The sequence below is a fragment of the Antechinus flavipes genome, chromosome 2 (genome assembly GCF_016432865.1).
Source record: "Antechinus flavipes isolate AdamAnt ecotype Samford, QLD, Australia chromosome 2, AdamAnt_v2, whole genome shotgun sequence".
NCBI lineage: Eukaryota > Metazoa > Chordata > Mammalia > Dasyuromorphia > Dasyuridae > Antechinus > Antechinus flavipes.
Genome location: NC_067399.1, coordinates 398,001,511 through 398,026,795, shown reverse-complemented (window position 1 = coordinate 398,026,795; position 25,285 = coordinate 398,001,511). Strand labels below are relative to the sequence as shown.

Sequence of the window (25,285 nt, the reverse complement as noted above, 5' to 3'; positions counted from 1 at the left end):
ATGTGTTATATGTCTACATGCTCCACTATTTTGAAGAATTATGTTGACATAACTAAAATGAAGGTTAGAGACATGACATAATTTATATTTTGGGTCCCCCTTTTCTGGTTTGCCTTTTCTTCACTTAAGATAATTTTTTGTGTTCTATCCAGTTGTTTTCCCGGCACATTTTTTAGTAGTGAAAATAATAGGAAGTCTTAAAATTTTCTTTGATTTTTGCTAGTGAAGTTGAAATTCAATTATCTTAACCTGACAATAGAGTTAGGTTAACTTATTTAGATGTTTAGGAAGATAGCGTATTTTCACTGAGAATATTCTCGTAATGAGTATAAGCTATGAAAAGATGTCCTGGTCTTTAATGCTGGTATTGATTTTTTAATAAAACTGTCAATTTGAAGGTATTTTTCATCTGTCACAATGCATACAGCTATTGTACTTAATACTTAATTTTTATATATATATAAAACTCAAACTATAAAATTGAATTATTGCTCCTCCTTTTGTTCTCTTTTGGGGTACCGACTTGTGATTTTTTTTAATCGGTGTAGAATACTCCTAGTACACAGACTCCTACATCATTGCAGCTTGACAGCTCTCTAAGAGGCATAGCTTCCCCTCTAGAATCTTCCTGATTTTAGTTCAGGGATGGCACTTTAGCAAGTACTTTCTGCTACTGCTTACTTGATATACTATAGAGTATCAAAAGGAGCAACTATATCAAATTTCAACTGTAGAGATTTGTTTTATTTAAGTTTCCTCATTCCTAATATGTTTCCCAGTGTTGATTTTGTGTTAAGGGGAATTTAAATTTTATTTATAGGTTATAAATATATACATACATAGTGTCATGCAATGTTAGTAGGGATGACTTTAAAAACATTCAAAATCAATCCCTTCATTTTGTAAATAGAAGGAGAGAGGGAGAGAGAGAAGAAGAGAGAGAGAGAAGAAGAAGAAAGAGAGAGAGAGAGAGAGAGAAAATATGAATGTTGGTTCTTGATTCTTTTCCACATTGAATTTTATTTTGTGAACCGAAGTTAGAAATTATAGTTATCGTTTTTATTCAGAAATTCATTTTAAACTTGTTTAAATGTTTTGAGTCGTCTGTTTCCATATGAAGAAAAATCTTTTATGTTAATCTTATTTTCTTAATATTTAATGCATTTATGATCCTTTACCACAAAGAAAGTATAAATCTTATTTGGAAAGCTTTGAATACTCAATTATATCTTAATAAGAACATCAGTTAGTCTGTTTATAGTAAAAGAAAGGGAACATGTAATTCCCTTTACTGTGAGTCAGATTTTTGCCATTCTCAGTAGTTCAGAACACAGCCATATATAGACCTCTTAGTAAACTAACCAATCTCCTATGTTTTATGTCATAAAAGAGCTCACTAAGAATATCCTGACTTCATAAATTCATAGGATTGAAATTGTTAATTTTATTTTGTATATTTCTTACAAGATTTGATAAACTACTTTTCAAGTCAACTGAAAATTAGAAATAGGGAGAAAATAACAAAAAAGGAAAAAGGCATAACTAAAAAGCTGATACAAGCATTGTTTTATTCCTAAAGATACTATTTTATTATAAAACCATAAATAATGTTTATTATAATAGTGAATTATCATGAAAAGCTTAAATTATATTCAGAAGACTGTAAAAACAAATGTATTTTAGATTTTAATCCAAAATAGTGTCTTAAGATTTCAAGAATACTTAGAAATTATAGATACTGTGTTAAAGTGAGGCAGGGACTGTCCATTTGAGGTTCTGTGAGAACAATTAGTGAGTTTTATTCCTCAGTTAAATTCCAAAACAATTTTTTAATATCCAAACCTTTTAGTTCATTTCGTCTCTTGGTTAACTTTAGCTTATTTATTTTCAATGCTTAGCTAAATTCTTGTTAGAAATTAAGCCAACTTAATATATAGGCGTTTAACTTTCTGATTTAAATGCATAATGTCACCTGAATTAGTCAGTGTGATGCATGATTAGAAGAGCTATACATTTTATTTGCAACTATGTTTTTCATTTATGTAAAGCTTTTAAATGTATAATTATTTCAGATCAGATTTTGGGCATGTTGAGCAATATATGGCCTTAATAGGCAGAATGGGACTTTGTCCATTAAAAAATACCATGTGAAATTAATGAGATCTTTAAAAATAATATTTTAGTTATGGTTTCATGGCATTATGGAAATTAGCATGTCAGCGGGGTGCTTCCCTCCCCCCCCTTCAATAAAGAAGAGACTACATGCCTAAATATATTTAAGGATGAATGAACTTGGCATGCTGAATAGTGCAAATGACAAAATGCTTGAGCTAGTTATGTTTTTATTTATTAGTTTATTGGTGAAGGATAGTAAAAAATAAGTCTTTATTTTGAAATGTTTGCATCAAAATAAGGGTAACCATTTGATGAATGAGAAGAAAGGATTTGAAGTGTAAAGTGTTTATAAATCTAACCTGTCTCCATTTCTTTTTTAAAGTTATTCCTTATTGACTTTGGTTTGGCCAAAAAGTACAGAGACAACAGAACAAGACAACATATACCATACAGAGAAGATAAAAATCTCACTGGCACTGCCCGGTATGCTAGCATCAATGCACACCTTGGCATCGAGCAGAGGTAATTATGAAAGTTGACTGTACTTCCCAGATATTTTACACAGTAGCCATTTCTGAAGTTTTGAGCAGTTTAATTAATTTTTTCATGTGAGGATATCCTTTGCAGAGAATTTGAATTAAATTAAATTTTGTCTTTACTACTTTATTGTTTGAATTTTGGAGTCCCATCCAGCACTAAATCTGTGATATTACGAATTTTTAAAATTTGAAAGGAAATATCTTCCTCATTATTTTTAATGAGGAAAAAGTAATGCTGGCCAAAGTAGGTGTTAGAGAAGTAGTGGGAGAATAGTATCTAAGCAACTCTTTAGAGTATTTGACAGTGGAAACTGAATAGAGGCAATATTTATAGAGAGGAATTGACCTTTGATACATTTATAGTTGTAGGTGTATAACTTTTCTAATTCTTCAGTGTTTACATGTCTTTAGATCTTCACAACCTCCTCTGCCCTACCAGCTCCCTACCAGTTTTCTTATTTGAAATTTATTTTACATTTAATATAAAATAAAATTATGCCATTTTATTAGAATCTAATCAGCTTCTTTTCTATAATTCTATATAATTTCTGTAATTTACTGCATCTTAGTAGTGAAATACTGATATGACTCAAAATATTTTGTTAAGTGTGGCATAGTGGATTAAACACTGATTTTGGAGTCTTGAAAACTTGAATTCAAATTACATCTTAAATACTTAGAAACCTAGGGAAGTCATGTAACCTCTCTTTGTCTCAGTTTTCTCATCTGTAAAATAACTTCTTTATGGTCCTTCCATCTTGACTGATCATTCTGTGGTAATAAGTAATTTATTTAAAAAATTCAAAACTTAAGTCATTCAGTAGTCTAGTCTAAATATTATAATTTGGGGTATGATAGAATCTCAGTTGTCAAGGACCACAGAGGCTATCCTGATTCATACCTGAACAAGAATTCTTTCTAGAACATACCTGAAAATTCAAGCAGGAAAGAGTTTAATACCTTCTAAGGCATCCAGTGCTACTTTTAGATAGCTTTAATTATTAGGAAGTTCTGCTTTAGACTAAATATGCCTCTTTCTATAGGGAGCAAGCAGAATACAATTTGTTCCCTTTGCCATATGATAGTCCTTGAAATACTTGGAAATAGCTGCCATGTATCGTTTAAGTTTCTTTTCTGAATGTCTCCAATCCCTTTAAACTCTTTTTTGTGACTTAATTTCAGGACTCTTTGTTGACCTTGTTTTTCTGTTCATCATCTTGTAAGCCTTTTTTCTGATGTGCCTAGAACTAAATACAATACTTCTTTAGTGTTCTGAACTACAGGCAGTATTATTTATCATTTCCCTATTTCTGGAAATTATTCTTCTGGTTGGGAGCCTTTAGATTTCCTTAATTTAGTTATCCATCATAATTGTTCATTGTGTTTATTGTCCATCAAAACCCCAAAGATGATTCTACATAAACTCTTGTCCAGCCACAATTTTTTAATGTTGTACTTTTGAAGTAGATTTTGTGTATGTGCGCATGCGTAAACTAAGTACAAAATTTTCTACATGCCTTTTAAATCACATCTTGATAGATCCTAATGAGTGTTTTACTTAGCCTGTTATCTTTTTAGATCTTTAATCTTTTATCCAGGATGCTAGCAAGTCTTTCCTCCTTTATCTAATGCTGTCTGCCTTTATTGGTCACTTCTTTTTTTCTGGCCAGATACAGAAAGTCTTTTATGAGAAAATCACAGTTTGAATATTGTTCTGTAATTTATGGAAAGGTGCTATGGCTTGCTTTTGGCATACACCTAAATTCTCAGAAGTTAGGCTTGATTCTGAATTATTCTGGATCTTAATTCTGAATTAGATTCTTAAATATTATCCCATGCTGCCTTTCCTTGAAACTTTGGGTCTTTTCCAAATTATCAATAAAAATTATCAAATAAAAAGTTGCTCAAGGCCAGTATACATATGACTGAGACATGAGATTGACTTTCAGATTGACATTGAATCATTAATAATGAATTTTTGAGTTTGGCCATTCAACTGATTCCTTTCCATTGCATGTATTTGTTACTTAAGTCTGTATCTTACTATTATGAGATTGACTTTCAGATTGACATTGAATCATTAATAATGAATTTTTGAGTTTGGCCATTCAACTGATTCCTTTCCATTGCATGTATTTGTTACTTAAGTCTGTATCTTACTATTTTCTCATACAAGAGAATGAGAAACTATGTCAAATGTATTAAATTATGTGATTATTTTTGTCTTAAGTCATTTTTAAAACCGTGGCATTTTATGTGCTTTTGCTATGTACATAAAAGTGTTTTATTTTGTTAGTCTATACGTGTGAACTTAAAGCACATTTGAAGATTTTTTTTAACTTGTAGTAAGGTTGTTGTCATTTGATGAAGATTATGCTTCAAAATTCAAATACACTGAAGATGATTTTGTTAGATTGTGATTACTTAGGAATGTTTTTGAAGCATTTAGAACATTCTAGATACTGTTAGGTTAAAAACCTTAATTTGTACTTTTTATCCTGCTGTGCTATTGATCACACTGAAGTTTTAATTTTACTATGTTCATGCAAAGTTTTCAGAATTGCTGTGGTACTTAATGCCTCTGCTTTCAAGAAAATTGTTTGTCTAAATTGTTTTGCTTTTCCTTAAAGTCATGTGAAAGTTTGTTGCTTCGTTGACTAATAAAATTTCTTTCATTTAAAATCTAGTCATTTGTTTAAAAAACAACTTGGTATGAGCTTTTCTTTCGTATTTTTGAATTTCTTTTGACAGCTTATCCTGTCAATTCACAAAGGTATTCTTTTAAAAATAGTATATGTGTGTATATATATTCCTAAAATTCTTTCTCCTCTTCTTCAGTCGTCGTGATGATATGGAGTCTCTAGGATATGTGTTGATGTATTTTAATAGGACCAGCCTGCCCTGGCAAGGATTAAAGGTACGTCATATTCCTGCTAGGCAGGGATTCTTTTTTTTTTTTTTTTAGTTCTTAATTTTTTCTCCCTCCCCCTTCCCCAAGACCTCAAATAATCTGATATAGGTTATATATGTACATTCATCTTAAATAGATTTCCATATTAGTCATGTGAAAGAAAAATCAGAACAAATGGAAAAAATATGAAAAAAAAAAAAAAAAAGCAAACCAAAAAAAAAAGGTGAGAATCGTATGCTTCAGTCCTTATTTTGTCTCCATAGTTCTCTCTCTGGATGCAAATGGCATATTCCTGGGTATATTGGAATTGTCTTGCTAAGTCTGTCATAGTTGATCATCGCATAATCTATAATCTTGCTATTAATGTGCACAGTATTTTCCTGGTTCTGCTCACTTTACCCAACATCAGTTCATGCAAGTTTTTCCAGGCTTTTCTGAAATCATCCTGCTGATCATCTTTTATAGAATGATACTATTTTATTACTCAATTATTTCCCCAGTTGATGGCTGTCCACTCAATTTCCATTTCCTTAGGCAGGAACTTTTAACCTGAAGTCTGTGAATTTGTATTTTAGATATTGAACATCATACCTACATTTTAATTTAATTGACTTCTTTTACAATATTATGTATTTTAGTTTATGCATTTTAAAACATTATGAAGAATTCATAGGTTATATCAGACTGTTAGTGGGGTCCATGACAAAAAGAAAAGATTAATAACTCCTGTACCATAAGGATTTATAGCAAAGGACCATAAATTAAATCTGTTTTAATTAACGTTTTTGGGGAAAAGTAAAGAATTCTGGAGGTTTAGGTGGGTAGGGATTCTCAGGACATTGAAGCTTACTTGTCTTTTAGTGGTAGTTGCTACTGCTGGTAGCAAGAATGGAAAGACTTTTTTCCATAACAGTCCCTTTTTTGTTATCTGAGTGGGTTCAGACTCATTGTGTCCTGGGTTATTTCTCCTAGCATCTAAAGATGAAATGGCAGAGATTTTAGCTACCTAGGTCATACCACTTTTGTTTGCATCTGTTTTGGGTGATGCTCTCACCTGTTGCAAATTGCCAAGTACGCTTTCCTCAAGTTGTCCTTGAACTATAAGTGAATGAGACTGAGTTGGAAACAAGAGCTTGAGGTCTGAGAGATGGTGTTGTTTTCAGGGATGTTGGGCTCTTCCTGCATAAATGGGGCTCCTTTAACACTTCCTTTCCCACTTCCCATTCTCAGTTTTATCAGAGACCCAGCCAGAAGCTTATGACTTTTTCATTGGTGGATTATATACTCTCTAATTGTTGCTTCATTTGCATGGGAGTGGGAGCTGAATTTATCTAGCACTTTACAATTTACAAATAGAATTTTTAGATTTTTATATTATGTGTGTATGTGTATACATGCACACGTAACACATAATTTATATAAATTGTTATATATTAACATGTTTATATATTTAATTTATTTAATGTTGTTAATACATTTAACCCTCATAGCAACATAAGTACGTGTTATTTTATAGATGAAAAAATTCTGGTCCAGAGAGCCAAGTTATATCTGCAACACATTCATACATCTAGTAAATGATTGAGCTGAAACTTGACCTAATATGTTTCATACTATTAGCATATTATTTTTTCCACTCTGCCATATTGACTTTTTTAAAATGTTAGGTCTGTTGTCATATGAACAATAAACATTTTTTGTGTAAAGGAAAGTTGGAAGCATTTCCTTGAGTGTACTTGTATTTTCTAATTGGTAAAATTTTTGCTATTCAACTTTTTCAAAAAATGAATTGACAACACATCCTTAGAAATATATTGTTTTATATTAGTTTAAGATAAGTAGTGAGCATTGAGAAAACCTTTCTTTCTAGTTTTGATTTTTTTCTATCAAAAATCTATTTTCTTGTATTAGAAGAGAGTATTTTGCTTTGCTAATAAAACATTAGACAAGATTAAATTAGAACCATTATTTTGTTGTGATCCTTCTACTCCCAGTGTTTTTTGGAGGTATATCTATAAAAATCACTAGTATGTGTACGTGAAAAAATTTTTTGTAACTTTTTATAACTACTGTCTCAGAGAGTTACATAGAATAATGAGGGGATGAAAGAGATTTAACAAGGATTAAATAGCCAATATTGGTGGGAAACAAGACTCTGTCCCAAGTCTTGCTAGCACTCTATCTACTATCTCCATGTTTCTTTTACTTAATCTGGCAGGATAGAGAAGGAAGTTAACCACAATCTGGAATATTGTTTTCCCATGGTATGAGTCAGTTCAGCTATTACAAAGGGACTGTACTGACCCATTAGAGTGAGTTCCTCATGGAAAGTTCAGCTGTACAGTTTGTAGTGTCATTGGTATATTTATATTAAAGTCTTTATGGGTAATTTTTCTGACTGGAACAGCAGACTTTCATAACATGGGGGACTTAATGATAACTGTGGTCCACCAATCTGCTAATGAGCCCTTCTCTAAATTTTGCCAGATTTGCCTTTTGACAACTGGCACAAGTATATCCCTGAAAATTTTCAGCTTTGTATAATCTGCCAGAATAGAGATTCTTTTAGGAATACTTTTGAGAACTCAGGATTGATAAAATATAAATTTCAAAACAAAATAAGCCATTAGGCTAAAATGTTATGAACTTTACATTTATTTCATTAGCTTTTTTTCCCCCCATCCCTGTGGCTGTCCTTTGTTTAATCTATTACTGACTATATTGTGTTTCTTGTATTCCATAGGCTGCAACAAAAAAACAAAAGTATGAAAAGATTAGTGAAAAGAAGATGTCTACTCCTGTTGAAGTTTTATGTAAGGTAAGAGGTTGTAACTAATGCATTTAATTGATTAGCAATCAAAGAAAGACAATTTGTGACAATCATTAAAACTTGAATGTGTTATCGGGGTGGACCTTTATGAACTTGTTTTATGCAAATGCCATGGCATTTTAATTGACTTCTCAGTGAATTGGCCAAAAGTGGGTGGTAATTTAAGGTAGCCCATGATGCCAACATATTTTAGTCTGTTTGGACTAGAAAGAAATGATAGAAACAGTAAAGAAAGAATAGGAGTAGACAGAAAGTCCATTGGTTTCTGTGTACTTTTGAAAGAAAACTCATATTTTATTTGAAGGGAGTAAGATTAGCTTAGGGGAAAAAAACCTTATTAAATATTTCATCATACATTTTATATAATAAGAATAGGTAAATAATTTGTGTGTAATGTAAAAGTTTCCTGAAATACCAAGTTTTGTGTTCTACTGTATATCTTTGATTCCGGGAAATATAAGGTATGATATATGCTTTAAAGGAATTAATATTTTGTTAGGAAAATAGACCTAATACATATTTGTGGTGTTTGTATTTCTGCAGGTATTATGGTCTTGGGGTTCTAAATTAACAAGTTGTCTCTGAAAGTGAAAAGTGTCTAAAGAAGTAAAATTATTTTACATATCTCCACTTTTCCTTTCCTACGATGGAAAGGCAGATGATAAGGTTTATTCCACATATTGTATGCTTCTAAATATCCAGAATTTTTCTCTTAAAGGAATTTATTAAGGGAAGACTTTGGAGGTAGGCAAACAATTGGACAGAAAGGTAAAGGTAAGAATGGATTAGGACAGGGAATAAGTGTTTGCTTTGTGCCCATTTTCTATCTCGACTCCTGTATCATCAAAACTAAAGAATTGAATTCTTTGTAGTATTTATGGCAATGTGCCATTTACTTCCAGCAAGCATTTCATTTCTTTTAGTTTCTTAAAAAAGAACACTTATCAAAGTCCTAGGTAGAAGGGGAATATATTTATCACATTAGAAGCATTAACGTTATAGCTAATTTGCTTTAAAATTATGTGTATAAGTACATTTTAGCAGTGGGTTACCACTCATGAGGGTAGGAAGTTTGTTGCCATTGAGCAATAAGTAGTATTAAAGACTAAACAAAGAAACATGATACTGGTTACACAATGTAGGCAAAGCAAGTTTTAGAGTAGTTACTTTTCATTTTCAGACTTTGAAATAGTAAACATCCTACTTAATTGTTATTAAATCACATATGAATATTTTCTGTTAAAACATGCAGTATGTTTCTTTGACTCACTTATTTTTATTTTTGATCTTATAGGGGTTTCCAGCAGAATTTGCCATGTATCTAAACTATTGTCGTGGACTGCGTTTTGAAGAAGCACCAGATTATATGTATCTGAGGCAACTATTTCGTATTCTTTTCAGGTAAATTTTAAAATAGTTTAAGATATCCCATCCAAATTACATCATATTCAGCCTTTCATTTTACTTATATTATACTGTGGCAGAATGAAAGAGAAATTATCTAAATCTTGCCTGTAAGATGAATGTATTTGCATCTATAGTCGATCTCTCAGAAAGTTATGATGAGGATCATATATAAAGAACTTTGTAAACCTTAAGACTATTTAAATAATTATAATGATGATTCCTGAAAGTTTTGTGGGAAACCTTTTGAGAATATACAGATTCCATAGAAAATTGAGAAGGCATTACATAGTACATAGGATTGGCACACAGGAAATTTGATTTATAATCCTGTCTATTTATTAGTTATTGACACTGGGCAAATTGTCCTCTTAAATATCTGTTCCACGTCTATCATTAGACTACTGATGATATTATATGGGATTACTGTGAAAATGTTATTAATCATAAAGCCTTTTACTAATATGTTGATTGCAAATGATATTCATGGAGTTAGAACTTTAAGGTCTTTTGCTGGGTTATACTATAATAAACTATCGTGGAATGAAAAGGGGGAGGACAGACTTTTTTTCTATGTAAGCAGCATTGAATTTTGAACTTAGTTGTGTGTATTGAGATGCTTACCAACATCATTTGTTAGCTTAGAGGGAAGACCTACTGCTACCATAATTGTAAAATTTTTAGCACAGTGCTTGGCACATAATAAGCATTATGTAAATGTTGGTTATTGTTATTAGTATTCCTAAGCATACAGAATTATGATAAATTATTAATGTTGCTAAGCATTCAGTATTATTATACTAAAGACTTCCAGATGTTTATTTGGATTTTGTTGGCTACTTCTACTTTTTCTCAAGGGTATGAAACTTGAAGGTAGAATTTGTTTCAAATTTGAAACAGATTGACTCTGCTGTCAAAGACAAACTGTGCATAGAGCTAAAGAATCGTAGGTCTTAAGGTTTTGCCTTTTTTCCCTCTCCCAGGAACATCCCTATAGTCTTTAGGTCTTTATCTGAGCCAAGCATTGATTACATTTCTGTTCTTAATATTCTCTTCTTTTTATACTTTATCATGCCTACTTGGTTTTCCATCTTGAAATGAAGAGGGATTGTGTGCTTTCACAATCACTAGTTAGATGTAGCTTGATAAAAACAGGATCACAACCATGTGAATGATTTCATCTCTTAACTACTTCATGACAAAATTTAGGCTTAGTTGGTTTACTTAGCTTTATCTCAGCATGAGTTTGAGGTTTGAGCTACAGATTTTTTTACTCTTGTTTTTTAATGTTTAAAAGTAATATAAGTATACCTTGGAGATGTTTGGAGTGTTTTTCCCTACACAACAATTTTTTTTTAATTGCTCTCAAGTATGTCTTAAGGTATAGGAATTTAGGAGCGAATAATTGCCTAACTGTCCCTTAATCATAGAGAAAATGTTCTTCTGGCTGATATTGCTTGTTTCTCTCATAAACCTTTAACTCCATGTTGGTGTTTTCCCAAGCAATACAGATATCTTCCTTATAGGCTTTTCTATAAACATAGTTTATAATTATTTTTTGTGGGATCCAGCTATGGTGTAATCACTGCACTTGGAATTATAAGAGCTGAGTTTAAAAAGTCCTTCTGCTACAATTCACTAGCTTTGTGACATTAAAATTATTTCAAGCTTCCTTTTATTCATCCGTAAATTAGATTTAAATACCTATACTACTTATCTCACTCACACTCTTCTAATTACAAAAAATATATTAAGCACTTCTTAAATTAGGTGCTATGTAAATGCTAGCTATTATTACTACTTTGCTTTAAAAGAAAAAAAAAGGCCAGATCTTTTTGATTTATCAGTCTTATAGTTGGAAATGCTCATTTTGATTAATTGCTACTTTGATTAATTCTCCCATAGTAGTTCAGTATTGAATGATATTTTGTCTAGAGTTATTGGGATACTATTATATATTACCAACTTTGATCTTTTGATACACTAGTATGTGTATACTTCAAAGTTTATGCTTTAAAATATGTATACATGTACAATTATATGCTTATATATTTACATATAAATTCACAAATAGCACTTTCAGGGCTTAGGGGCTTGTCATTTGAGGGTTTTTGGGGGAGGAAAAGTATAGAAAGTTAATCTCTGTACTTTTTTAAGACACAAAAAAGTACTTGTAAGAATACTTTGATACCATTCCTCTTATATCTAAAGAGAGGATGAGATTACTAGGCTAGTTTTGAATTAATTTGCAGAAAGTAAAAAACAAACAAAAAACCAATTCTTCTGTTAAGATGTTTTTTACTTTAATTCATAAAAAATTTAAAAATTATTTTCAGTTCCAACTTCTCTCCCTTTTCCCATCATCTTTCCCCCATTCATTGAGAAGACAAGAAATATAAGAAGTCATGCTAAACATATTTCTGAATTAGCCATCTTGGGGGGAGGGAAGGCAAGAAAAGGAGAGGAAAACAAATAGGCTGTGGAATGCTCTTGAGAACATTAGTTCTCTATATGGAGATGTAGAGTGAAGACATAGATTATGAACTGTCTGAATTTGGTATTTGAGTATAACACTTATCAGGTATAAAGAAAATTGTTTTTCTCCTCTAGGACTCTGAACCACCAGTATGACTACACATTTGATTGGACAATGTTAAAGCAGAAAGCAGCCCAGCAGGCAGCCTCTTCCAGTGGGCAGGGTCAGCAGGCCCAAACCCCCACAGGCAAGCAAACTGACAAAACCAAGAGTAACATGAAAGGTTAGTAGCCAAGAACCAAGTGACGTTACAGGGAAAAAATTTGAACACACAATTTGGGTCAGTCAGTAATTTATAACAGTGTTAGATCAAGGAGGTGGTTTAAAATACACACACACATTTGGCTCTTGATTTAAAAAAACAAAATTAGACGTCCTTGGAAAATTTGACTACTAACTTTAAACCCAAAATGTCCTTGTTCATATATATATATGTATATATATATATGTGTGTGTATGTGTGTCCATATATATGTATATATATATATATATCTTCATATATATGTGTGTATATTTATATCATTTCTCTTGGGATGTTGGGTCATTTTTAACAATTGCATCTTTTTTACTCATGCATTAACCCCCTTTCCAAATAAGAACCATGATTTGGTGTTGGGAATGTGATCAATGAATTATTCTATCCAAAATCCTAGACCTAACACTTGTTGGGTTATTTCCCCCCTCCCCACCTTTTAGAAATAGATTTGGTTAGCCATTGTATTTTCAAACTAACAGTGTTAAGATTTTTTTCTTTGCATGACAATGTGGCAGTAAATATAGAAAAATATGGGTATGATTTTTGTTTTACTAGGTGAATGGCAATACTAGGAATATTCATACTCATGAATATGCCTCTTAGTTGTGAAGAATTTTACTGAATTAACTATTTAAATAATAGAAGAGTTGAATATATGTATACTTTTACATAATTTACATTAGTTATCTTATTTTCTTAATTCCAAATATCTGAGGAATTTCAGTTTAAGGGTTTTAGGGAAAATAAGTTACTCGGGTTATAGTATAGAGATTCATTGTTCATTTTCTTTATGTCAAGAGCTTGCAACTTGAAGATACCTATTTTCATGGGGTAAGGGCTGCTGCATAACTGGTGTCTTCTCTCTTTACTTACTACTTTATTTTAAGGGAGTTGAGGTTTTATGGCAATTTGTATTCATTATATCAGTTGCCTTGAGACCCCACTTTCTTTATGCATTCTTTTTTCTTTGGGAGCCTACTGGAAATTTTGTTTGACAATCCTGGAAATGGTGATGGTATTTGATTTTTTTTTCTTTTTAGTTTGTAATGTCTTTATTATTATATGGATAATTTAGTTTGAATATAGTCTACAGTTTGTACTTGGTCTGTAGTCTGATTAAAATTTTTAAAAACAACTTTCAAGTCATAAGATAAAAGAGCTTAATTCTGAGTTAGTTTTAGAAGCCATAATTTACTTGTGTATTCTCATCTCAAAAGGGTAATCTTCAATGTATATGACAAATTTGTAATGAAATTGTCAAAGAAAAGTAGTGAGAGGATGGTAAACAAAAAGTTCAAGCCAATTAAAAATAGGAGAGAAAAATGTTAGCAGCATTTTAAAAAGAATTTGTCCTCCCTGCCCCCTAAGCTAGATTGGAGTTGGTCTTTTTGTGACATCAAAAATGGCTCCTGAATTTGAAGTTTATAGGTATTAGAGAATACATAGTAAAATCAGGATATATTACTTAATGGACCAAAAATAGGTTTCTGAGAAAAAGAGAGGAGAAACCAAATATGGATTGAAACTGTGGGAGTTTGGATGAGTCAGCTTTTTGGGTAGAGTTTGGATATAACTAGAATTGTTTCTCAGGAAGGTTAATATTTAAACCAGCGACTGTCACTTTGTTTCTTATTGTTAATAATTGCTCTTGTAAAATTCAGATTACTTTTAATTTGTGGTTGGACAATGACCAGAGGAGAGCTGCGAGGATTAGTTGAAAGAACTAAGGCTATTTAGCCAAGAAGAAATAAAACAAAAGGGAATATTAATCCTTGCTTTCCATGTGGCAGAAACACTAAACTTAATCTTGTATAGCTCCAATAATTCTGCTTAAGAGTTAGAATGCCTTGTCTTTTGATCTTTTTGAGTTTCTTATCACTAGAAATTTATAAATGTACTTGACTGCCTTGTCAGTGGATCTTATATAGGACTGTGATTCTTGGATTTATTGGGACATTGGACTAGGTGACCCTCTGAGGTTCCTTTCTTATTTGAGATTCAATGAAATTAATATATTTCTTACTTATTCCATACTTATTTCTACAAATAGAGTTAGTAATGCAGGTTTGAAGAAATAGTTAATAATTTGATTTAGTCTTTATATGACTAATATGAAGTAGATTTCATTATTCTCTTAAACATTCCATGTATTAGATTAATACTGATTGTATTAGTAATGTTGAAGGAAATAACTGATGTCCATGACTTAGGACTCATTATTAAGATGGGGAAGTTACGGTGTAATTTTCCTTAAAAATGAAATAATTTGTTACTTAAATAAACAAAGGAAATTTCAAAAGCTATAGTTAACATCTTTTCTGGAAACTGAATATACTACAAATTAATTTGGGATATCAACACTAGAGCATTTTAATTCAGGAATCTGGGTAACTTTTTAAAAGACTTAGTATAAAACATTGGCTTTCCGAGCTAAAGATTTTATTATTGTAGAGACCACTGGATACAGTCACTACTTAAAGGTTGAGTTTCCTGAAATATTCCTGGGAAGTAAACCGTTTAACACTGTTACTGTTTTAGTGACAAAGGAACCTTAATGCAAGTCCACTACTCCACTCTGGGACAACTCTTATTATTAGGGAATTGGGCCCAGTTCTGCTTTTTTCCCAGCTGTAAATCTAATGTCCTTTCTGTGCTACATATAATGTGGGTTTCTTTGCCAATAAACAAACAAAAATAAGACCTTTTGTTTCCAGAACTCAAAAAAAAAAAAAAAAAAAGATTTGAGCATTTTGAATTCATATTTCCTTGCAAAAAATATGAAAAGTTGTTTAAACTTTTTTGTGATGGAGATTTTTCTAATAAACTTCTTTAACTTTTGCAGAAAATTCATGTACAGTGATATTTTTCTGACAGATTTATTCTTTCATCTTAACAAAAAAAGATGGGGCCTCTCTCTATTTATAAAATAAGGGAGAATGTGTATACACTTGCCCAGGGTCACATAGCTGGTAGTAAGTGTTAAGTGCCTGAAATCAGATTATGAATTTAGAGCCTTCTGATTCTAGGGCTGATGTTCTATTCATTACATCATCTAGCTGCCCCAGGTTTTGTTTTGTTTTTTTTTTTTTTTTTAATTGTTTTTTGTTTTAACTGAAGGAGCTCACATTTCATTGCCTGTCCCTTCAAAAAGGCAGTCTAGGAGAAAAAAATATTTGGCCCTCATGTAAAATATTACTTGTGCTCAAAATGCCCTCACATCCCAAATGACAAAACAGCTGTTACTTGAAATCTCTTTTATGCCAGGTGCTGACATGCAGTAGTTTCTGTGGGCTGGCAACTAGGGAAATCTTTTATTGGCATTACAAGATCTTTTGCTTTTATAATTAGAGAATCGGAGTACCAAGAAATGACAGATAACTGTTGAAGATAGTCTTTTCTCAACAATATTTTCCTAGAATTTTTAAGACTGTAAATCTGAGGGTTTTAGTCATTTTTCTGTGATTAAAAATTGGTAACATTTTTGGTTGCTTCCAAATTCTGTTTCACATTTTCTAAATGAAGTTGAATTGCTTAAAACCAAAACGAATATAGACTAGCTAAAGAAAATTCAAAGCCTAAAACTGTTCTTGCAGTATTAGCTTTTTTTTTAAAATGGGGAATACTATTTGTTTTCTAGCTACTGAACTTTGCTTGCCTTTTCTGAAAGTTGTGCTTATAACAAAGCTCATCAGCCTTCAGAATTAACCTTTAAAGATTAAGTATCCAATATTTCTTTTCTTTTGTTTGGATCCTGTAAAACCCAAGTACCAAACAAATCCTAATTTAGTATGTATTCATTTTTCTCCATTTTTAATTTGTAGAAAAAATGTTTTCTCTTAAGCAAACTATTCTTTTTTTTTCTACTTTGAAACTAATTATGACAGAGACAGAACCTTCTAAGTGAACAGATCTTTAACAAGTATTTTTACAAGTTACTAAATGAAACTTTCTGTTGTCTGGTCATTTATTCTTTAGTCAACTGTCAACCCTTCTTAACTTTCCTCCTTAGTTCTTAAGACAAGAATGCTGGGTTGTCATATTAATATTGTAACTAAATAATGAAGTGAAACTGCCTATGTTGTCCTATACCCAGTGAAGACACTACTTGGTTTTCTCTTTGAATATCTACCGTAGTAATAGTGAATTATATTTTGAGAACTTGAGTTTATTAAAGGAAAGGAAAAATTAGGAGATCTGTTCCAATTAACCTGAGTAAATAAGGGTCTAACTCTTGAAGTAATGAAGTTTACTGAGAGAAGGTACAGGATAAAACTATTTAATTCTAAGGGACTAAATAATTCATTTCCCTCTTAGAAACTGGAAAAGAAAAATTCAGGGACTTAGTAGAGTAGAAACAAATACAACTTTTGTCCTTATATTAGAGAATGCTTTTTGATTTTGCCAATCAAGAACCATTTGTTGTTTACTGGGGCTTTTGATTTATAAGGGCTATATGAGCTTAACTTAATTTTGACAGGCATTAATTTTTAACAATGAGTGCTTAAATAAATACACAAAATGGTGTTATCAAGATCAGTTAATATTGATTTTTAGAAAGATAACATGAGTTGAACCTATAAAGTAAGCAAATAAGATATCTAACGTTTTTTAAAAATAACACATAAAGGGTGTTCTAGAAACAAAGCTTTAAAACTTTTTGGAATACCCTTTTTTAATGCATGTCACAGATAGGATCCTTTTCAACTTTTTTATGAACAACTTGAAGACATTGATGAAACACTCATTAAGTTTGCATCTTAAAATCTAGAAGGAACAGGTAATATTCTGGATTGGCAAAGTCTGGATTCAAAAATATCTTTAGTAATTAGCAACATAAAAATAATAGTTGTAAATGTAAGGTTGAAATTTAGATTTAAAAATCCATCATACAGATACAGGTTTAGAAAAACCTGGCTTAAAATAAATTTTTAATATGAAATTGAATTTAGAATTTGTGTTATCTTTAGGCTTAGTATAAGTTTGAGAATGTACTTTTCAACTGAATTAATAGAAGTTTGTCCTCAGAATTCAAGTGAGGTAATATAAATTTTTAGTATCCTCTCCTGATCAACTTGATGCTATAATAGTGTTTTTTAAGAGTGGTAGGCAGGGTAGGTCTTTTGGTTGTGTCACATGAAGTCTTTTGAAGGAATCTGGGGGTGTTTTTGCCTAGAAAAGAGTACATGAGATGGAAGTGTGGGCAAGATGATATAGTGAATATAACTTGAATTGCGTGAGAAGTTATCCTATGAAAGAGAAAGTAGATTGTCTTTGTTCCAGAGAACAGAACTGAACCTATAGATAGACAATAGATAAACATATTTCAGGCATATGTTATAAGAAAGAACTTAAAGATAAATTAGAGCTGATAAAAATGGAGTGTGCTTGAGGTAACAAAGTGTTGTTACAGGTTATGATGATAAAGGAAATCCCTGAAGTGGTTGAGAGAGTCATCTAATGCCTTGTGTTAGGTATATTTCAACTGGATTCTGGAATGGAATATATAATTCATTTGAGTTTGCATTGTATTATAAAGTAATGCCATTAATATCTTTTGGTAGAGATTAAAGGCAAAAATGTGTTTTAAGTAATATTTCAAGTGTGAAAAAATTATATATAAAAGTATGTTTAGCTCCCAGACTTTCCAGTGTAATGTTTAAATATGCTTAGCATTTATGCTAGAAAACAGCTATAATCTAGATAGCAAAGCCAGTATATAATATAGTTTGACTTGAGGTGATTTTTCTCTATATTGGGAGGATATTGGCATTCAGAACAAATGGAATGATACTATTTCATCATACCTACCTTACCAGTTTCTTTTCTTACCCTCCAATGTTTATTGGACTTCAGCTTCAGTTTTTGTCTAGCATAACCTTTTCTGACTTCACCAATTACTGCTAGGAACATGTCTGGTTACTCAGCAACATAATGCAAATCACAGGCGAAGATCTTGAATGAAGATCTGGAAGTGCTAATCTACTCAGGAAAAAAAAATCTCTTGAATCTAATGAGGTGTGCCAGAAGAACTGTGACTACCTACTGGAATCTAGAAAAATTGAACAATAAAGTTGGATTGCAAAGAATTAAAAATAAACCAGCAAGAAAGAAGATAAATGTCAAAGAATCTATTGTGATTTGAACTCATCTTTTCCAAAAACTCACCGAATCGTTCATACTCTTGGCATTGCTATATTTCTGAGTAGCTCTATAGCAAGTGAGAAGGCCTTGTGAATACCTAACTGGAGTACGATGTTGGGGTAACAGTGACGATGTGGAGTAACTTCCAGTTGGGAGAGGAATCAGTCCAACGATTTATCAGACAGAGAGTCTTCCTATTGGGAGAGGAGTCAGTACAACAGGTATTACACTTTCAAATAAAAAAAACTTAACAAATATCTGTAAAATAAAGACCTTTGTTAGTAAAGCTTTGAAAGCATTTAAGTTCATTTAAGTTTTATTGTGGTCATCTTGAGCTAAATAAAATAAATGTATTTGCTGTATTTTATTTGTTTTTGCTGTGAAGATAAGAATAAGATTATTTCTTTTCGTTTCTTCCCACTTGATATATTTTTAAGTTTCTGTGGGAAGGCAGCATTGCTGTTATTAATTCACTTTTGTATGCTGCTATCTTGTAGTTTAAATTATAGAATTTTCATAGTTTATTTTAAATTTTGTATTATTAGAAACTGAAAGAGTTAAATAATGAAGAGTAGAAAACTCTTGTGTTTTTAATGAGTTTGTACTTTATCTTTCATCAGGGTATCCTAAACTTTTAAGGTATATATGTATAAAAGACCTTGATTCCTATACTAGATAAGTAAGGATCAGTTGATGCTAAATTTGGTCATTGTTTTTATTTAAGTGAGAAATGTGGAAATTTATAGAGTAGGTATGGGCTAATTTGTGTGTGTGTGTGTGTGTGTGTGTGTGTGTGTGTGTGTGTGTGTGTGTGTGTGTGTATTTAAATTTAGGGGGCTGTATTAACTTATAGAACTTAATAATTTTTTTTAATATTTATTTACAGATTTGGGAAAAACTTCAAAATAGAGAAATAGCCAGATGCATACCACTGACGTCTGGATTATCTATCACCTTAACTTCAAGCTCTGATTTTACTGTTTCCAGGAGGGAAAGGATTTAGCTCCTAGTTTAGCTGAAGTTTCTGTGAAGATGGCATCTTTAAACAACCTTTATTTTTTGGAAGCCAGGAGGATCCTGGCTTCATCTGGACTGAAAGATAAAAGCCAAGGAATAAAGGATTATGCTAACTGGGAAAAGAATTCAAGAGAGTATTTAATGCTTGGAAGATGAGATGCAAAGCCCAAATGTTATATATATGGTGGATATGCGTATTGGTTCTCCTTTCCTCCCCTATCCTTCTCATCTCCCTTCCCATCCAAATAAATGTTTATTGAGCTCCACTGAAATCCTAGGATAATTTACTAGAGAAATAATCATCCTTGGGTGGAGTATCTTACTGTTGACCCTTTTGAAGAGTTGAATCTGGAATTAACTTGCCACTCCTTCTAACAACATTGACCCAGTGGCCCCTTCTTAAATATTTATCTCTCAAGAAAGTGGTTTAATTTGCACAGACTAATTTTCAAAATAGATCAGATTAAATGAACAGAATTCTTGTATAATTATAGCTTGCCATGCTTTTAAGGGAAGCAAGATTGGCCTACCTCTTTATCCTCCCCCTCTTTAAAAAAATGGAGCAACATTTAACCCTTAAAACACTGCAAAGTTATTTTGTCAACAAAAGAAAGTATAACCCCCTTTCTAGTTTAATGTTAGAGTCTTGTTTAAATATATAGATTTCTTCACATTTTCACAAGGCTTCTTTTTAAAAATTTATTGGTTATAACAAAATTTTCAAGAATGACTGCAGGCTTTATGATTCAAAAAGAAAATCCATGCCATTTCCAGTTAATTAACTTGTAGTTTGGGGGCTGGCCATGAAAGAATTGGGTTCACCTTGAATTGTACAGTTTCTAATTCTTTGAAATTAGGTCATTAAGCATGGCCATTTTAAATGTATTATTGGTTTGGGAATTAATCTACAGGCTTTATTTTTTAATAATTCATGTCTGGGTTATCCCAAGTAAATTCTTAATTTAAAGAACAACAAATTTTTGTATGTACCAATCATACTGGTAAAGTACATACATTTCAAGTAGTATAAGACACTATTTCTTCCCTCAATAATCTTAATATAAAACACATAAAATTTTGGATGGATAAATAGTTCCAGAGATAGGTAGCAGTTAGATACATAACTGATTAAGAGATGTCACATAGAAGCACATGGTTGCTAAGCAAGTGAATAGTAAGACAGAAATTAGTAAGAGTGTAGAGGAAGGGTGAATTTGAGGAAGATTTCCTGGAAGAGGAGGTAGGGCCTATGTAAAAAATTTATAAATAAGCAGAATGTTTACTTAAGTGTGAAGAAAGGGTTAAGGGCAGGAGTTGATGATGTTTTTCAAGTTAAGTGGAGGTAAGAGATTATTCTATGGAGTTGTACAAATTTAACAGTAATAGGCATTTGGGGTTTCCTTCCTTTCCCTTTCTTAGAAGTTCTAGTTTTATTGTATTGTGGAGAAAGTGTAAACTTTGTCTCTATCCTCATGCAATGTTTTCAAATGCTGGTGTCTGGAAAGAGTGCCAGATCTTCTTTTTCCATCATTTCTTCTTAATGCCAGCTTTTTTCTTTTATGTGGAGCAAATAACCACTAAGGTGATATTTGATTGATGTTTCACAGTGCTTCTTGCCTCACAGTTTCTTCTAGTATAAATAAAAATAATTGTATGTTATGAAAGTTTTTAGTATTTCTAAACATGATTTTGGAAAATGTGGGGTCTTTATTTTTGCTAAAATAGATTTTTGAGTATCACTGACAGTTGATACAGCTTCTTTTAGTGGTCATTTTTAAAGGCAAGTGAGACCTTTAAACAAAAATGTTGGAATTTATTGCTTCTAAAATAGAATCTAATTTGACTTCCATAAAGTGTATCAAGTATAAAGAAAAAAATTTTTTATAAAGTGAAAATCTAAGAACTTAAGAGGTAATTCAAGTGTCAGTTGTTGATCAAAAAATAGCTGCACCTTTAGGCCAAGTGACAGGTTAGCTCGTTTACCTGGTTTGTTTGGCTTCTAGTGCTAGAATAAATTTTGTTTAGAGACATAAAAGACGTAAAAATCTGGTTCTTTGGTCATTGTAAGATTGGAGAAATTCTTTAGGTAATTAGTTAAATTTAAGCAACGTGTTCATAATAGGTTTTGAAACTAACTAATTGGAAGACCTATGTTGTCCAACAATCTTCAAGGATGCAACCCAAACTTTCTTGACCAGATCCCTTGGACCAAATTCAATGAGGGGAAAAAAAACAGAAATTACAAGTAATGAGTTTTTTTATTTATTAAAACTGATTTATTCCAGTTTGATGAAAAGTAGCTAATCTACAGTTCTTAGAGCAATGTATAATTTAGGCTAAACCCTAATCAAAAAATCCCTTTGGTTTGAGGATTGGCCACTACTAAACAATTGTGTGTTGACCTCTGAGTAACTTTAAAGTAAATTTGAAAAGCTATATAAAGCCACAAAATTTAATATGCAATAGATAAAACATCCCTCCAATTAGAGCAGGGTATTCTTAACTTTTAGAATACAAGAGGGTCTCTCTAATACTTATTCGTGTGGCTCATTTCCCCTGTTCTCAATATATTTTCTTTTTTTTTCCAGTTTGAATTAACTCTTGTTTTTCTTTTCTCTGTCTCTTTTGGGCAGGTTTCTAAACATGAAGAGGAACAGATGAAGCAGAGCAGATGATCAGAGCAGGACTTGTTACTCCCCAAATCTAGAAATTTTAGTTCATATGTACACGTACCAGTGGTTGTGGGCAACCATTTATTTGGTGTAAAGAACTTAATTTCAGTATAAACTGGCTCTGGTCAGCGTTGGTGATGCTGCATCCTGAGTTGTAGCCGCTGTAATTGTGAATATTAACTGAGATAGTGAAACATGGTGTCCAGTTTTCTATTGCATTTTTTCAAGTGGAAAAGTTAACTAAATGGTTGACACACAAGTGGTGGAGAAATTGTGCATATGCCAATTTTTTGTTACCTTTTTTTTTTTTTTTTGAACTACACTGCTTTGAGATCTCGTTTCAGAAGAACGGCATGAACAGTTTTCAACCACAGTTGTGATAATTGTAAATGTTCACAATTGTGTTTTTCCCCCCTTCCTAGGGTTTGAAAGTTGTAAACTTACACATTCTTAAAATTGTTGGCTTCTGTGTGCAAGTCAGCTGACATGGTAGCAACCAAAGATTCCAGTTTTTAAGCATATGAAAGACTCTGCCTGCTTACTGTGCTAGAATTAAACAGCATCTAAAAGTGAAGACATAAGAAAAACTTAGTGACTACTAGATTATCTTTAGGACTCTGCATTAACTCTATAATGTTCTTGGTATAAAAAGAAAAACATATTCGTCACAGAAATTTAGTTAACATCTTACAACTAAACTTGTATGTAAGTTGCTTAGATCAATGTAATCACTGTAAACATCTATATGACCTGGGATTTTGTTTTTATTTCGAAATGGGAGCTTTTTTTGTTTACAAGTTCATTAAAAACTAAAAAAAAAATGTTTCTGTAAAAAAATTTTTTTTAAAGAAATGCCTGGCTAATTCATTGATAGAATCAACATCTCCCCAATTTTTTTTTAACAGACTACTTGATGGCCATTGTTAAGTCATATTCCTTTGCAAATCATTTTAGATTTAGTGTTGTATTTCTTCTTCTTTTTTTTTTTTTTAAATAAATTTTGTATTTTTTTTTTCCTCAAGGGAGAAGGCATTCTTAATTTTTTTTTTTTAAGTTCTTGCATCAATGCCTAGTAGCGCAACTGCAGGACTGGTGTTGGTAGCTCTAGTGTTGCCATTGACTAAACAGCTGGACTGATTTGTGTTGTTCCTTTTGAAAATAAGAATGGAAGTGTTAAAGGGTTTTGCAAACAAAGGAGATTTTCTTTCAAATTCTTGTGAAGTGGCTATGACCAGATTGTTTCTTGTTCTTAGATTGCCTCACACTGTGGTATTCTGATGATTACTATCCCTAGCCCTCCAAGGCAACCTGTGTGAGTGCATTTTCCAGCTTATTTGCGTGTTTTCTTTTTCACTTTATCTGACCCAGCGGAAAGAAAAAAAAAAAAAAAACTGATTGCTGGTAATCCTTTAAACAGTGTAATTTATTCATTTATATAGCATGTCAGAATAAATTAAAAAAAAATTGTCTGAAAATGCTACCAGATGCCTATGTGTAAATGTGGTGTTTTGTACATTAAGTTTGTTAAGACTGTAAATTACACACGTTAAGGTATAATTTTGTGCCCTTTAATTCCATTTTTTTTAATTTGAAAACTGCCTTAGCAATAATTTCATGATTGCCACATTCAGCCATTAAGATATATATATATATATACATATATACATATATATATATATATATATATATATATATATATATATATATATATATATAAAATCAGAACTTCAATACTGCAAACATCTTAATAAATGAGCTCTTGGGGGTAGTCAGCTTATTGTAATGATTCCTTCTCCTCTCCCTTCCCCCCTTTCTAATCTTGTTATGGTGTTAGTTGCTTTAATAAACCCTTTCTTTGGTCCTTTAATTAGAAATCATTCTCATAAAGCTATTTTTAAGTATGGTTTGTGTAAAAGAAACGAAAAGGAAAGAAAAAAAGTTTGGCTTGGTTAAAGATTTTACCAAGTTGAGCTTCTGGCAAATATTTTCCAGTGCTTTCATTTACTATGCACTTAGACTATGCACTTTTTCTGAAATATTTTTGTAACACTTAAACCTTTTTGTATTTTTGCCATTTGAAAAGGTTGTGGTGTAGTCCATTTGTAATTAAGTTACAGATTTAAGATTGTTTAGCTTTGTAAATCAAAATGTAGGTATTTGTCCTGAGTGTATTGTCATTCCATCTGCAGCTGGAGCTGGAATCTCATTCATCTTCTAGCTACCATTCCTTTTCTTCACAGTTTGACAAAAGAAGAATTTGAAATTCAGTGAATGCACTAACAAATCCTGACTGGAGAGGAATCTCATTTGAACAAAATAAAAATTATACTTTTCCACTAAAATGATGGTACAAGTTGAAGACAAGACACTCTGAAATTGGACAACCTGACCACTTAAGGCTCCACAGTGGCTTACTCAACTGAACTCTAGGTTATTCTTACTTTGTTCACCCATTGGAGGTGCTGTTTAAAAAATGTTGGGAGGTGGCCATTCTAACTATTGTTTGAATGTCTGTTTGGGAAGAAATAACAAATAAAAGTGGAGGGAGAGTCTGGTTATCTCTTCCCCATATTATTGTGGATATGATCTGATGGCCTACAAATGCCTTTTTAAAGGGGTTGTTTTTAACTGTAAGTTTACCACTGGTAAGTTTTTAAAATTTGATTGAGATTCTATTACTCTATTGTTTCTGACATACTGACATTAATTAATTATGCTGTCCTATGTCCCATTATAATAACAAAGCTCTAGTAATATCCATAATTCTCAAATGCAAGTATCTTGTGATAAAATGGGTTTAATTTGTGGCTCATTAACAGGATGAACCTCAAGGAGGCAAGAAAACTGAAACCTGCTGTTGGTTT

General features: G+C 31.7%; 1 protein-coding gene across 5 annotated transcripts in view; it reads left to right on the top strand.

Annotated features, from left to right (window-relative positions):
- CSNK1A1 (casein kinase 1 alpha 1) overlaps positions 1-23,906 on the top strand; it is a 52,122-nt gene extending 28,216 nt beyond the window's left edge. For 2 of the 5 annotated variants that reach the window (XR_007950769.1, XR_007950770.1), the window contains 7 exons: positions 2,498-2,637; positions 5,493-5,571; positions 8,309-8,383; positions 9,690-9,796; positions 12,410-12,558; positions 18,496-18,953; positions 19,619-23,906. Coding sequence is in view for 3 of the 5 variants with exons in the window: in XM_051978677.1 (XP_051834637.1) it covers positions 2,498-2,637; positions 5,493-5,571; positions 8,309-8,383; positions 9,690-9,796; positions 12,410-12,558; positions 22,383-22,390 (558 nt within the window). In the remaining 2 variants the exon portion in view is untranslated. Of the gene's footprint in view, positions 1-2,497; positions 2,638-5,492; positions 5,572-8,308; positions 8,384-9,689; positions 9,797-12,409; positions 12,564-18,495; positions 18,954-19,618 lie in introns of those variants that run through there. The other 3 variants (XM_051978677.1, XM_051978679.1, XM_051978678.1) reach the window with 3 other exon arrangements.
- Positions 23,907-25,285: the final 1,379 nt, after the last annotated feature.